Source organism: Sturnus vulgaris, chromosome 25 (genome assembly GCF_052056855.1).
Source record: "Sturnus vulgaris isolate bStuVul1 chromosome 25, bStuVul1.hap1, whole genome shotgun sequence".
NCBI lineage: Eukaryota > Metazoa > Chordata > Aves > Passeriformes > Sturnidae > Sturnus > Sturnus vulgaris.
Window position 1 is genome coordinate 4,160,268 of NC_142267.1, and position 16,159 is coordinate 4,176,426.

At 41.5% G+C, this 16,159-nt stretch overlaps 1 protein-coding gene and 1 long non-coding RNA gene across 2 annotated transcripts; one reads left to right on the forward strand and one right to left on the reverse strand.

The window, feature by feature from the left end:
• The first annotated feature begins 148 nt into the window (after positions 1 to 148).
• LOC148221248 (uncharacterized) lies at positions 149 to 4,901 on the forward strand. Its single transcript, XR_015808370.1, has 2 exons — positions 149 to 289; positions 4,340 to 4,901. It is a non-coding gene; the product is annotated as an uncharacterized LOC148221248 (long non-coding RNA).
• On the reverse strand, positions 2,936 to 6,850 carry UTS2 (urotensin 2). The gene is made up of 4 exons (XM_014883949.2): positions 6,680 to 6,850; positions 4,322 to 4,432; positions 3,805 to 3,848; positions 2,936 to 3,208 (listed from the first exon to the last, which is right to left on the reverse strand). The coding sequence occupies exons 1-4, from the start codon at positions 6,780 to 6,782 to the stop codon at positions 3,092 to 3,094; spliced, it is 375 nt and encodes a 124-aa protein (XP_014739435.2). The 5' UTR covers positions 6,783 to 6,850; the 3' UTR covers positions 2,936 to 3,091.
• Positions 6,851 to 16,159: the final 9,309 nt, after the last annotated feature.

The following is a 16,159-nucleotide window of genomic DNA, read 5'->3' on the forward strand; positions in this document are numbered from 1 at the left end:
CTAAAAAAAGTTTTGTTCTAGAGGAAGTACAGAGAAAAAAAGATAGGTTTAATTAATGAGCATGTCTCATACAGCAAGGAAGTTCTTAACTAATTGCAGAGCAACAATTTTTTCATCTTTTTCTGCTTTAAGGGACTTAACAGAGAGATATGATAGTCCTTAAAGAAGCCTGCAGGAGAAAGGCAAAATGACAGCAGGGAGTACAAGATACAGAACAAAAGTAGCATCATACTGAAATTGGAAAAGAAGTAATCTTAGATGAGTATGTAACTGAACTGCTTCTGATAAGGTAAGTGATACAGTGCCTTGAAATACAGGTATCTTGAAAGTAACATTGGATATGTCATTGCTGAGAGTTTATTGATTTTTTTTATTTTTTTTTTTAAGGGTTAGTTGGTCATTTTAAGCATTCTTAAAATGTGAGTCAAATTATCTATTTATTCCAAAAAATGAGGATAAATGAATAGGCTTGTGAAATGAAAAATGTTCAGGATGGATCTGTGTTTTTATTCAGAGATCTAGGCTCTGTCAGCCTATCCCCATTCCTGCTTTGTCAATAGCAGTCATCCTCCTGCCAGCTCAGGTTCTGGCTCACAGCTGAAAGCCTGCAGTTACACATTTGTGTGGATGTCGGAGGTGAGCTGTGTGATGTATTGCTGTATTTTCGGCAGATAGTGAGAAATTGGACCTGTGATGCTCAATCATCCCGTTCTCACAGGTAATGGGCTTGCATTTTCTGTAGTAGGTTTTGCTTCACAGCAGCATAATCCCTGTCAGGGTATCCATCACACCCTGCTGCTGTGGGGCTCTGCCCCTGCTACCAGTGCCCGTGGGCTCAGGATGCTGCTGGCTGACTTCCCCTGCCACACCTTCCGATGGAATGGCAAACCTGCCTGCCTTCCAGACTCCTTCTGCAGTCTGGTTCGTTCTCTGCAGTTCTGTCTGTGGCCTGCAGGAGAGAGGAAAAGCTCTGAGCTGAAAGCTGGCAGGAGCTGGATGTCGCAGCAGGATGGGGGAGAAGTGGAGTTTGCCCTCTTGTGTCGAGAACTGGCCAGGCTCTGCTCTTGGGCCCTGGACCTGAGCTTATCTGGCATCTGCCAGGAATGTCCTTCAGGAAAGAAGCACTTGGGTGCTCAACAGTGTCCCAAACAGTTCTCTTTGAGAAGTACCAGTGATGTCTAAAGACAGTCTGAACTCCTTCCTTTCCAGAGGCAAGGACTGTGACTAAGTTTCAGACTGATGAAATTCTGGTATATTAGAATTAGCTAAATTCCCCCTCAGTCCTTGCTGCTGCAAGCTGGCTAGCTGGAATAACAAATTGATTTGGTATTGCTTCTTTAGATGCCAGAAATGTTAGAAAGTGTTCTGTAATTTTAAAACTAAAGTTGCACTATAAATAGCTATAAATAGCTCAATTACCATGTCTTGACCCCATCCTCAACACCTGACAGCTCATTTCTTTCCTTTCTCAGGTAGATGGCTAGTGAACTTTTTAACACTTGTAAATTTTTTTCTATTCTCATTCACTCTGATTTTATTTATATAGCTTTATGCTTGCAGTTTTTGAAAATATTTTTTCCCCAGATTTTTTAGACTCGACACTTCTCCCTGCCTATATGTGTATCTTAGCTGATTATTCATTTAGATAAATTTAAGTCTTTTCTGACAAGTTTTTATTGGCTGATGAGGTAGCAGAAAAGGAGTAATTTCCAGAGAGCCACTGACTTGCTCCACTGTGTAAGAGAAGGATGAATGTTTAGAAGATTTGAAATAGCTGCACAGTGCATCCCGCTGCTCTGACTTTGAGGACATTTTTCTCTGTTACAGATGGCATCATCTGTCTTACAATTTATGTGAAGTGAACAAGCTGTGTTAAACCTGTAGGCTTTGTTTAAACAGCACAGTCAGAGATTTATGATGTGTACTATTGAGATCAATGTAGCCTGTGTATCACTGTTAGGTGTTTACTTCAGGCTTTCTGTGAGCCTGGAGTGAAGTTTGTACAAAGTATGTATTGAGCAGGGGTTCACAGCTCAGACAATTTGTGATGATATCAAAAATGGCATCCCCCAGAGACAATTCCTGTTTAGCTCTATTTCTTGAAGTTACTATCAGAAGGTGCTCAGAACTGAGAGTCTGGAGGTACTCTGCACACAGGGGAGTCAGGCTAGAAGCTTCTTGTAATTACTGTTTTGTCCTCTCCTTTATTTATGTTACATGCCAAGATACAGCAATGTTATCAATGAGTGGTAGCTCGGGAACAAATGTCACTGCCCTTGAGTCTCGAAGCAGGAGGTAACACAGATTATCTCTGTCCATGTATCACCTTCCTGCACCTGTGTGTGGGTCACAGCCACAGAATCTTTCACATGGTGTCATTCCTGCCTCCACTGACTGTCCAAATCTGTGTGTCAAGTCTTGACATTGACAGCCATGTTTACCTTCCATACTGTGCTTGATGATAATCACACACAATTCTTAAAATTCATCGTGGGCACAGGCAGCCCTGTCATGGCTTGCTGGGGGCTGGGCAGAGAAATAGATTTGTGGGTCTTTTTACAAGTGACTGAGAGAGAAACTCATCTCCAGCAGCAGTGGGAGCAGATGCTTGATCCTGACATGTGCTGATTGTTTTTGTGGTGCCTGGGGGATGGCATTGTTAAGCTGCCATCCCTTACGTGCTCAACATCTTCAGGGAATGCAGCAATGACCTTTCCTCGTGGCCCCCCAATCTATATCAAGTGACAAAGGAGAAAATCCCCTTGCCTCTGGACTTAGACACAGTTGAGCTCTTCTGGGAGTTTTCACAGAACCCCATGGGTATTTTGCTTCCCCTGCCCAAGTTCTCTTTATGCTGTGTATTTGTCTCTTTCTCTCATTACTTCCTTCCTGTTGTGCTGAGCTCTAAGAAATTACCACATTGGTCACAACATAATTGCAAAACATCAAGAATTTATTCATTTCCAAGTAGCACAGTCTAAAGTTAGGCGCTGCCTTCATGTTTCTTTATTCTCATTTTAAATCAAGCGAATCTATATACACGTTTTCAGTCATCTGTATAAATTATGCAACCAGTCAGGGAGTTTCCTGTTTACACACAATATTTCCAGAAGCACTCAGAAAGATTCCCACGTTTCTTGTACTGTTTCCTGTCCTTGGTCAAGAAGCGTCCCAGCAAAGCAATTCGAGGATGATTCCCATAGAAAGTCTGAAATCCAACAGCATTAGAGGTTACTGGCAGGTGGTTCCCGGGGGGAAAGTACACTTCCCACTGCCCCCACCCTTCCTCATCACCCAGCCCTGTGTTCTGACACAGGGGGAACGAGGGGACTCCCAGTGTGACCTCTGCTTTAGATATTGCACTAAAACTCATCCCTGTATTCTGCATTTACATTTAATTTAGCAGGAAGTAAACAGAGATGATGTTGTCCATGTGTGTGATGGCTCATAACAAATCTGATAATACTGTGTTGCCTGTGCTGAGGGTGGTAGTGGTGGAATACTGGTGCCTAGGCTGATGAAGCTGGAAATTTGCCTTTACTTAGCTGTTTCTCTAGGGAAAAAGAAGGAAAGAAAAAAACAAGTGGAGGGTTTAGAATTAAATGGTCTGGATTACTTGCTCTCTTTTTTTTTTTTTCTCCCTCTCCTGCCTATCTGAATGATTCCAGCTTCAAGAACACTGTGGCATACTACTTTAGTCTATGCTGTTTGTGAAGTCTGTGGATCTGAAATGTCTTGGTAACGATTATGTGTAGTTTGAAGTCTTATTTTTCTTGTTTCAATGACAAATGGTGATTTACTTACCTCTTTGATATTTTCCCCTGGGTTGTAGTTGCTGGGGGTAAGACCTGTTAGAGGGGAGACACAATGAAAAGTTTTACCATTTAGAAGTCATGAATTAGGCAAGTATTCTCATGTGCCATAATGCTATAGCTGACAGAGGTCTTGGGCTGGAATGTACAAGCATAACACTTCTTGCTTCCCAAACCATCCATTGCTACTGATTCTGTGCTGGCTGCAAGTGCTGATGTTCTGTAAGACTGCTATTTTGTTCTGTCTGCCAGCTCTCTCTCAGGGCAATCTTCTCCTTGCCCTGGTTTGGCTATCTGGAAGTTTTGCAACACTCATTTGAAGACTTTGAGGTGGTGTTGAGCTGCAGGCATGGATGCTCAGCAGGTTTCCCCAAAGTCCCTGTTAACTGAGTGACAGCTGTTTGCTGCTTATGCATAACTTTGTATTTTAGCAAATACCTGGGAGCTGGGGTGTGATATCTGTGGGTGCAAACCAAGGGCACCCTCCCACAGCTCTGGTAAATCCTCACCTGCTTTGTTGTCCTCAGTCAGTGTGCCCAGGAGCTCTGGCAGGAACTGGAGCAGGGAGGTGCTTCCAAGGCTGCCCAGCCTCTCCAGGTTTAACCTTGGCTCTTCATCAGCTGCCAATGGAAGATGACACAAACAGGCACAGGGTGAGTCTCTTGCTTTGAGTCTTTTGCTTTGCATCCCTGTTTCAGTCTCTGTCAGGTGATTTCTGATCAGGTCTGTTGGTTTCAGCTGTTGAAGATTTTCATGAAAGCACCAACTATCCATCCTTATTTAATTATTATAATGGGGGTAGTTGGTTTTGTATTCCTTTCCTTCCAAAGCTTTGAGAAAAGAGCTCTTCCTGACATTCCTCTTAGACTCTCATTTCTCTGGAAGATGTTTTCTAACAAAAGTTCTTGACCAACAGCAGCCCCTCCTGTCACTTGAGGTACTCAACCTTATCCTTCCAGTTCCTCCTGCACAGCCCAGTCTTGTATGTAATTTTAAAAATTTTATTTTGGTTCATTTCTTTATCAACTAGTTCCTATGCTGCAGCTTTCCTATGAATAAAGACAAAACTTCCTGTTCAAGGCCTATTAACCTGCTTCGCTTTTCAATTACTAAATGCAGTAGAAGGGCAGGAATAAAGGTAGGAAAATAGGGTAGGAATAAAGGTAGGAAAAGTTACAACTTATTTTGGCAGCTGTTCTTCTTGGTGTGTCCCAGTCATCTCTCATTTAATGTGTGTACCAGTACAGATGTTACTACTTTTTCCAACACAACAGCTTGCTGGTAGCTGATAGAATTAATTTGTCTATGCATAGAGAATTTAGAATTCTGTGGCTAGCCTGTGCCCTGAGGCAGGTTGCCAACAGAAGCCCTTAGCAGTGCTCTATTCCAGGTAACTTGGGTTTTTGTAATCTGAGCAGTAAATTTCATTTTTGCTAATATATAGCAGACATCCAAAATTGTGGGTAACCCGAGGGTGTCATTAGCAAACACTGTTTGTGTAGATTAGTATAATTTTGTAGTTGTACTTGTAGGTGACTCTATGGACTTCCAGTTGCTCTGACCTGCAGGGATGGGTGTGACTGTGTAGCTCCTCACATGGGTATGTAAGAAAATAAACTGAAAATCTTCCAACATTTCAAAAACTTGCACAAAGATCAAGAGCTTGAACATCTTGGGTATGTGTATTATTGGTTTATTCACTGCATAAAAGGACATTTGCAAAGGACAGCGGGGATTTCATTATAGGATTCAGTATAAGAATGCAAAAAACTCCCAGTGCTATTTGGAGACAATCTGTATCTCTGGCCATGGATTATTCTTTAAATCAGAGCAGTGCTAGCAGGTAAATTTGCTTTGAGATTTTAAAAAAAAACGAAACACAAATCAAAACTGACCCTCTTTGAGAGAGTTCCTCTTCTGTCTTCTCATTCCCAGAGACTCTTTATAATAGCAAGGAAGGTCTAAAAGCACAATGTCTTGAACCTAATGCAATAATGGTTAGAGCCAGCTATGATGTGACAGATATTACTCATATTGAGTCACAGGTACCTGTAAATGCAAATTACATTGTGGAAGGCTTGAGAAGATGCTGGTTTAGTCAGTCCAAGATTTTCAAAGCAGACTGGGGACTGCTGATATCTATAAACCAGCACAACAGCTGTTGCAAAGCAGGTAAGAACAGCCACTTTTTAATAGTCAGCTTTATGCAATAACTTCTGGGTTGGTTTGCTTGTTCTTTCAGAGCTCATTTCAGAAAGTCTTCCAGTACCAGTCAGGGCTGGTGACAGTAACCTTGCAGATTCTGCCGTGCATTTTTGCTGAGCCATTTCAAACTTTGAGCATTGCTTTCTCAAGCAAAGGTTTATTCTTTCCCTGGGCTGAATGGAATCTGAATTAGTGCAAACAAATACACTCCTGTGTATTGAGAATGCTAAGATTTGCCTGCTCTTGATGTTTGCAAAAGATTTCTCCTTTTTAATCACGAAATAGCTCATTTGAAAGGGTAGAAACAGGAAAGACTATACAGCCAAGTTCCTTTAAGTTTCCCAGTGCTTGTGGATGCTCAGACACTCAATACCAGCTCACATTCAGTGCTGTAAGACTCAGCTTTTTCTCCTCAATGCATACTTTTGTTTCCTGGATCTCAAAGCAACAGGGGTAGCTATTTAGGGCACCCAACTTCCCCATTGTACAAGACCAGCACCCACTGCTATGGATGTCCCTTGTGCTGCTGCTGTCCTGAAGGCATTCCTGCTTTTCCTACAGCTGAGCACAGATTCAGGCCCCTTGCAAAGCACCCCTGCTGCTCTCCTGGTTTTACTGCTCCAGCCCCTGTTTGATAACCATTAAAATCAAAAGACTCTTACCTGAGTGTTGATAAGACATCTCACTGGCATTGATGATGGGGAGAGACAAGAGAGGACAGGAGATGCTGACAATAATGAGACAGCACAGTATCAGTTTATGCATCGTTGCTGTGTTGGATGTTTCGTTGTGTCTAACCCTGTAACTCAGAACTCCTGTCTAACTCTAGCCCCAGCTCCCAGTTTCACCCATTATATAGCCACTCATGACCTCATAAATATCATCATGTTCTCTCCCCCCTTCAAAAAAAAATCCAATGAATTTATTGCCCATTGATTCTAAATGGAAACCACTTTGCATTGATGTAATTTTTCAAGGTAACAGTTCATAGACAATAAATTTACTGTCTTATAGCTTGGTGTACAAAATGGATATTATATCAAACCAAGCACAGTAAAGTTTATAAATCTGGCATTTAAAAAAAAGTAACTTTCAGTTATAAATCATGAGTTAACAAAAGGGTCAGACTTTGGTTGAAATGACCAGGGCAATAGACAGCTGATTTATGAGCCTTAGCAGTCTTGACGCAAAGCATCTGATATGAAATGCACTTTTTTTTTCCTCTCTCTTTTGTGAGATGGATGAATGTGTTGTGTTGTATTTGTTGTGCCAGAAAAAGTAAAAAAGAGAGAGAGTTAAAAAAGCTTGTTACTTACGAAGATAATATTAGGAGAATTCAGTTTTTATATTTGTTTTGCTCCCCCTTGCAGAATTTCACATCTATTTATTTGGGAAGACCTCATCCAGTGGTGCCTTAGAGAATTGTCTTGGCAGAGAAAGTACAGCTTCCATCTGGAGACTTCTTGCTACATATAAACTATTTTGGTTGATATTAAACACAGGTCCCTCTGTAGACTGGGAGACCATTTTCCATTTCACTTATCTTCTCTTTCAGTTGGAACTAGCTACTTAATTCTGAGTGTGTTAGCAAGGTTTTTCCCCTGCTTGCCTTTTGCTTTTGCCTAATGCTAACACAGGAGTTACCTCATATAATCCCATCACTTTAGTCCTTGTTTCTCTCCATCTAGTGCATTTTGTCTTCTTTATTTAGAATTTGATTTATCTTATCACAGAGCAAGGACTGACTGGACTGGTCCCTCACCTCCATTCTCTATGTAGTGTCATATCCAACTGTATAGAGCCTTGAAAATAACATAAGAGATACTTTTTTTAAGGTAATAAGGCAGTATTCTTTCCTTTTAATGATGAGAAGATAATGCCTGTGTGTAACAAACAGGTTTGTTGCTTTTCTGCCTTTCTACTCAAATGTTTTTGTCTTCAAATGCTCTTCAAAATAACTATGAAATCCAGCTAATGTTACTAAAGTTGTTTCTTTATGCTGAATTTTGTGATGTGTAAGTTGCGAAAGGATTGAGCTTACTTGCTTCTCATCTTTTTCCTTTATTAGCATTCCCTGACAAAGATTAATTTTTATAATTGTGCGTCCTGTGGCTCCTAAGACAAATTTCAAATTGGCTACATCAGTATATAGATCAGAAGTATTTCTGGGGCAGGTCTAACTCACGGGGAGCAGGCCCCCCATGGGTGGGCTAACAGGGTCTCCAGAAATACAGTGGGCTCTGAAAGAGGTTGAGGTCAGAAATCTTTTTCAGAAATCTCTGAAAATCTCGCCCTCTAATCCCCCTGCTCCAAGCAGAGTCAGCCACAACAGTTGGTCCAGGAGCATCTAGTCAGGTTTGAATAGATCCAAGGATGGAATGGGACAGAATTTCAAAACTAAGCTTGCTAAGGCCCTTGGCATCCCCGTGTGAGTTTAAATGCTCTGGTCTGAGTGCCCTGGAGGGGTGTCAGAGAGTGGGAAAGGACCTGCAGAGGTCCTGCCAGCCTGAACTTCTCTAAACTTCCCTGTGTGCACAGAAGGGACTGGTATTTGACTTGCCTTGACTATTGAACATATGCTTCAGGTATCTGAACTACAAATCCTATTTCTCTGGCCCTCTCTTTGCTGAACTGAATGTTTATGACAAAAGAATTTCTCTACAGAATTAACCTAATGTGTTTTATTCCCCTTTCCCTGTGCTTCCCCATGTGGGAGATAAGTAGCAAGAGAGGAATTCTCTCTCCTCATCTGAGTCATGCAGCTCTTCGTTCCAAAACTGCAGACAGTAATTAGGTCTGATTTGATGCATGATCTCACTGTTGGTGCTGGATGCTCTGTACAAATGCTTCTCCTTCAGTGAACTATCAATGACAATGGTGTTATCAATATTCACTCTACACATCCTCCAAGGAAAGCTAATGAAGCACTCTTACCAGCAATGCTGTCCTTTGCCTTTTCTCAAGGAAGACTCAGCCTCTCTGATCCATCATGAAGTGCGTCATGCTCAAGTTGGGCACCTTGCCCATGGCTTATTGCCTCTGCTTAGGTTTGAAGTTGTCACTTAGACACTCTTTCCTCTCCCAAAATGTCAAAGGCATCTCCCTCGGGCGTCATCATGCCAACGTCATCATGCCAAGCAAAGAAACAGCTCATCCTAAACAAAGGTACAAATCCCTGGATCCATGGGAGAGGGAAGGCAATGGGAATGGCACTTTGAAAACTTGGAAATTGATTTGAAACTCTTCTGTGATATTTTGTGGGGAAAGTTTTCAAAGTTCTTATTTATGTTTATTTAGTCTTTCAAGTGCTTCAGGGCAGCAGTAGATAGATAAATTAGAAGTAGTAGGGTTAGATAAATTGCTGAGCAAATTCTAAGCATTAAATATAAGTTAACCTATCAAAAGATTACCCTGCATTGTCAGAAGAAACAACAATTCCTTGCTTAATATGATGTCTCATGAAGAAGCTAGTGAAGCCAAGACAACTTTGGAAAAAAAAGTAAGACTCAATGAAACCAATCACAAACATCCCCAAAAATTATCTTCTGTGTAAAATAGTATGGATGAAATGTAATCCATAATGCAACAGTTTTTCCCCTGTTGCTACATGCTTTATGACAAACAAGCAAGAGTTGTTATGAGTCAAATATTGTGACAGTTGGCAAAACCAGGAATTTGAGAAGATGTGCTTTACCAGTAGCATTTGTATGAGGGACTTCTTCAGAGGATAGAACTTCTAGTGTAAAACTTTGGCTTGAATTTAGTTTACAGGGGAGAGGTGTGCAGTGGAATGAACTTTTTTTTTTTTTAATTGGCACTGAAATTGCTGATGAGTTTGTTATTGTATGAATACCCATCTCTTCCTTGAATTTTACTATCATTTTTAACTTAACATGTTGTTTCAATGGAAAAATATTTGCACTGTTATTCATTTTTCTGGTAGGGTCTATTGTATAGCAGTTTGGGGGTTTTTGCATTGCTGTCACTGCAGATATCTGTTTTTATTAACACCTAAAAGTCTATTTTGACTTAAACTTTAACATTTTAGCTGATTATTCAGCTATATAACGTGGTTATTAGATCAGTTTTGCATACTGAAATAGCTACCTCATTAGATCATATATGGAATAAGATGGTTTTTCTGCTGCCAAATTATATTGCCTTATTTATACTGTGCCTTTTAATGTGTGCTGAAAATAGCCTGTTTGGAGAATAAGGAAACCAAAGGAAAAAATTAACTACAACCTGCTGTTAACTTTCTTTTTGAAGATGCTTCCTCTGTTGACTGTGTGTGAGCTGTAATGCAGCACATGTATTTGGGTATGCACAGGAGTACTTCATCTTCAGAATTTCTTTCAATGTTTTGTAACACCTCTGAGGGGTTCTGCCCTAGGCTCTCTTGTTCTGAGGTTGGTTGAAGGTGTGTAGGTGAGTATGTGCTTGCCTGAACATGTACCCCTGTGTGATGAAGATGATGGGTCCTTAGGCCTCTCTGAAGATATTTTATTTTGCTACAAAATTGGCAAGGTCTAAAAATTCTTGAGCACGGGATCACAGCTGCCAAAACACTGCTCCTTTGTAGTATGGTTTCCACCAGTTTGAGGGGGAAAAAACCCTCTTGCTCTTTGGCCCTGCTGGGCTGGCCCACTGTAGTCTGGGTATATTCTCCAAGTGAAGCTTGACAAACTGGTCCCTGATTTCCCTGTCCTCTCAGCACTGCAGAATTACCAACGTGACGTGAAGGAAAGTAAATCTGGCATGACTGAGACTTGGAAATCCAGCATGTCAATATCTCATGGGAATTGAATTCTGGATAACACAGCTGCAAGCAGAGGAGCAGAAACCAGATCTTGAAATAAGGTTTTTTTCACCCCCCAAAAAAAGAAAAAAGTAATGGAACTAACTACACAAGTACAGTTTATTTTTAAAACTGAAATTATGACAGCAGAATGTGGAAGAAAAGAGAGAAACACATCTGCAGTAAGGCTGGAGCTTTCTCTGTTGCTTTCATCTGCTGTCCCAACACATCCCAAATAATCTCTTCAATTCTAATAAGAAGCTATGATCGGGATAAAAGCAAAATTAAAACTTCTTTATATCATTTTTCTGGTCATTACACTGGTCATGACAGAAAGGAGCACAAAGCAGCCTTGCTGAAAGGCACAGGCTGTTTGTTAGCTCTGTCCATCCTTCACATTTCATCAGTCCCAGCTGCAGAGCAAGCAGAGCCTTGGGTTTATTTCGAGGGAGGTTCACACATTTCTGTAACACTGCTGCACTTGGAAATGGTAAAATTTTCCAATTTGGGTTTCTTTGTCGCAGAGGACTCTGTGAGACATTTTCTAGGTAAAACCTTTTCAAACATTTCAGTACTGCAGAGTAGTCCAAATCAGCTCTGAGCCAGCCAGCACTCCAGTCCTTCCTCGCTCAGGTGGGGAGTGTGGGGGCAGAGAGGTGTTGAGAAGAACAGGGCCAGGTGAGCTCAGTGTCCTGCTGGTCCTGGGGCTGGGGCTGGGTGGGAGGTGGGACCTGTGTGGGTTTGGGGTGGGTTTGGGTTTGGGGAGAGTCCAGTGTTGATGTGTGTTTGGCTGGGTTTGGGGAGCTGGGGATGTGTGTTTGTGTGGTTGAGTTTGGGGGTTTTGGTGTGTTTGTGTTTGGTGGGGTCAGTGTGTTTGTGTGTGTTTGGTTGGGTTTGGGAGTTTTGATGTGTTTGTGTTGGAGGGGTTGATGTGGGTTTGGGTTTGGGGAGGTTGGTGTGGTTGTGTTTGGGAGGGTATCTAGGTTTGGGAATATTTATGTTTGGGGGGTCAGTGTGTTTGTGTGTTTGTTTGATTGGGTTTGGGGAGCTTGGTGTGTTTGTGTGGGGGGTCAGTGTGTTTGGGTTTGGGGAGCTTGGTGTGTTTGTGTGGGGGGTCAGTGTGTTTGGGTTTGGGGAGGTTGGTGTGTTTGTGTGGTTGCATTTGGGAGGGTGGATAGGTTTGGGAATGTTGGTGTGTTTGTGTTTGGGGGTCAGTGTGTTTGTGTGTGTGTGTTTAGCTGGATTTGGGGGAGAGTTGGGTTTGTATGTACTTATGTTGGGTGTCTGTGTGTGTGTGTTTGGGTTGGGTTTGTGAGGGGTCAGTGTGTGGTTGGGTTTGGGGGGTTGGTGTGTGAGTTTGGGTATGTCAGTGTTTGTGTTTGGGGGAGTCAGTGTTTTTGTGGTTAGATTTGAGGGTGGTTGCTGTGTTTGTGTTTGGGGTTTTCTTCATTTTTCTCTTCTGAAAAAGGTTTTCTCTGTTGCCTTCTTGCATACTCCCATGCTTCTCATTTAAATCACTCTTTTTTGGCTTTTTGAGGAATTTAGTATGATCAAGAGGCTTCTTTCTGTGGAGGAAGTACCCATACCACATATTCCTTAGGCATTGTTTTTTCCTTGAGTAGCTTTGCTGGTAGGAGTCAGCATCACTACAGGGACTGGAACTGTATGGGAGGCTGAGCCTGCTGAGAACACCCCAGCAATGTGTGGATCAGAGCAAAGCACACAGGTCAGGACAGAGTTGTTACCCAGCAGTGGGTCTTGCATGAAGAGGGTGTGATGTGCTCTGCTCTCCCCTTTACTGCCATCATCTTCCTCCTGGCATCACCTTTGCTGTCCTGGGTTTTCTAGAAGCAATCAAGGCTTGTTCTCACCATAAATAGCTTGGAAGACCTGTCTTTTATATGTCATTTGAATCTCTGAAATCAGAGCTAAAGCATTTTGTGCAGCTTTTGTCCTTCACAGGGCTTTTATGTAGCAGCCCCTTTGTTAGTCCTTCTTTATGCCTTATTCCATTTCCTGTACTAATTTACCTTTCCTTTCTCTTCCTCCTGAGCTCCTGTCTCATCTCTTGGTGTCTGATCACCTGCCCCACTTTTGCAGAGCTGGTGCCAGTTCACTGCCTCTTGTCGTGGGCTCCCACTACCCAGAGCTCAACCTGCAGCTCACACTGCAGCTGCACACCAAGCTGGCTGCATTAAATGTATTCCTCAACAGCTTTATCAGCAGTCCATGCTGTATTTTTCTGTTTAAAACAATAGCACAGTCTTCCTGAAGTTTAATTTAGGTTGTAATAAAAAATTATCAAGCTAATCCTGCTGCAGAGATGGGTGTGATTGCTGCATACTATGACATTTTTCCCTCTTATTCTGTTCTTAAACTTACACCGTTCATTATTTTTCGAGTATTGAGGGGTTTTCCAAACAAATTATCGTCCTGGAGGCTGCCTACACAGACATATATTCAGCTGAGGATTTAAAGGAATTAATTCCAGCTTAACATTTCTGTCTCCTAGGACTGTGAATGCGATTTTTTAAAAAACTGGTACTCCTGATGTCAAAAAGAGAAGCAGCAATTAACTGCTGATTCTTTTCTTAGTAGTTTGGATGATGGACTGGGCAGGCCAGGCTGTTGTCTTGTACTTTTTCTGGCCCAAAGTGAAGAAGTGCAGAAACAGGAAAGCAGCAAATTGCAAGAGATGGACAAGGTGTAAGAATCACCTTCCAGATTTCCCTGCCTGAGACTACTTCATAACCTGTTAATTGCATGGTGCTCTGACTCGTTCGTTTCTTACTACAAATAATTTTATTGGAAACTTAGTAATCTATTACTATCTGCCCTGTTTCATCATCTAAAAGATCTAGAGGATAAGGACTTTACATTGGTGATAGAACAACAGTTTTGTCAGAGGTGTCCTTGTGCTTTTTAAAAAAAATTTCTATCTAGCTTTTCACATTTGTTGTACACGTTCTTCCTGTTTTTATCACAGAGGCTTAGGATTACTTGTCACTCCAATATCTGATATCATATAGCTGATATCAGAGGACAAATTTCAGGTAGTTCTGTAGAAGTTCAGTGTGTGGGCAGGAGCCACTGACTAATTAAGAGGAATGTTAATAATCATTGGCATTTAGCTGTCGTCCACTTAGCGTGGGCAGTAAATGAATGGCGCACAAAAGCAGACTTTAATTTTTTTACTTTGTTTTCTGGCTGCATAATCCCTTTAATCCTTCGCTATCAGAGGTTTTTTTATTAATTAAATGGAATCTCTGCGGGCTCAGTGATTCACATTTCAGGGTAAATAAGTGTATTTAACGGGGGAGGGTTGGCATAGGTCTCACTGGGCAACCTGAGGTTTAAAACAGTTCTTTCAAGGTTGTTTTGTAAATGAATGTGTGTTCCTTGGCAGTCAGCCGTGTAGGATCTTCACTGTTTAAGAGCTGAGTTCCAGTTTAACAAAGAATTCCTGCTGCAAGTGTTAAGTGATTTCTTTGTGATCACTGACTGATCCTGACTGGGGTAAAAACTGTTCCTGGGAATGGGAGTGACCAACAGGAGTAGGAATTAACAAAGGTGAAGGAAGCAGAGGTCAGATCTTTGTCTTGAATGTGGCAAGTTGAATTTTCTTGCTGTAATGGGATCAGAATCTTCTTCCCAATTCCCAAGGCATTTTTATGATATAAGAGAGTTCTGAAGAGCAGTGAGTCTTTAGCTGGATACTCTCATTCTCTGGCTTTGTATACACATCTTTTTTGAGTCAGGATTGTAACAGACAGGACCAACTGGTTACTTCTGAGCAAGTCTTCTGCAGAAATTTGGAAACACAGGAAGCTCTTCCACCTGTGCTTGGTAGAGTTAGGACCTGTATCACCAGGAAAGGATAATATCTGAAAAGCTCATTCTAGCACAGTCCTGCATTTTTTCTTTATGCTCCTGCTTCCTGATGTTCAGCTCCTGTCCTGTAACGTGCAGAAGAACTATATTCTGGTGAAGGAGAAAAAACGCTGCAGATCTTTGCAAAGAACAGCACTCCAACTAGATTTTAGATGTCATTTATAATCTTAAAGGTCTTTTACAACCTAAATGATTCAGTAGTTCCTGCTCATGACATCCATATCTCCACTCATGCTTGTGTCAATCCTCCTTCCTTAATCTGAAAGGGGTGATGGGGAGGTGTTTCTGGGTGTTTGTAACTGCTCAGCTCTCTTCTTGGCCTTTTCAGCTGAGGAAGTGAGTTGATTTTACAAAGCCTGTACCATTCAGTATCCCATGCCAGTGCCCATGTAGCTTTTCTAAAAATCCTCTGCAAGACAATCAGGATTTATGCTTAGAAAGAAATTAATCCATTGCCAACCATCATATGTGGAAATGGGATAAAGTGGGAAGCCTCCAAAGTTACTTTTGTTTAGTGCTTGTTTCTGTCACCATATTCATGTTTTATTTATATGATCATCTCTTTAGGTGTCCTTAGGAATGACTGGCAGAAGGTGCAGAAAGTTATATAAGGTCAGCTAATTAGTACTGCCACAGCACAGTAAATCATTTTCCTGCTCTGTAATTCCCTAAGACAGATCTAATCACTGCTGAAAAGCACACAGAGTTGGTTACATGTTACAGCCCCACTGTTCCCTGTGAGAAGTATTCTGGTCGTAGCCCACCCTACTGAGGAGTGCACAGTGAGATGCCATGACAGGAGATGTTACTGTCATATCCACTGGGTTCCTGAGCTCAGTGCCTCTGCAGCTGCTCAAATACTTTAACTCTCAAGTTGGAGAAAAACAGCTTCCTTTTCTCTTATTAGAACTCTGAAGTTTGATGGAACCATCAAGAATTTCCTGTGCTAACACTTCTACTTCTCTAAGGTAATACATGTGCTGAAGTGTGCCACTGCAAGGAAAAAGTTGCTTTGTTAGGGATGCCTGTAACACTGATAATGTTGGTGGGGCTGTGGGATTTTGGATCTTTTTGCCCTTGTGAGGAGATTATAGTGTGATCAGACAATTGGTGCTGAACTGCAATGTGCAGCTTCTCTGAAATCAATAATGTATTTTTCCCAGCACTCCATTCAAATACCTGTTCACTATTTTTTTCCATTCTAGTTTAAGAAAAATAATTATCCTTTAGATACTCCAGGAAATATTGGTTTAGGCATGTATGTACATCTACATTAGAATTGTGTTCTTTTTCAAAGTTGCTTTAAAGTTTGTATGAAGGTGACTAAAAGTAGTGTGATACCTTGTTTTGTCTTTTTGCTTGCTTACAGGCCTGTTTAGTGCTCTCTTCAGGTTAATTGGTTTATGCTTGTTCTGAATGGGCAGCATCAAAATATCAATGCTGTGAATGCTAG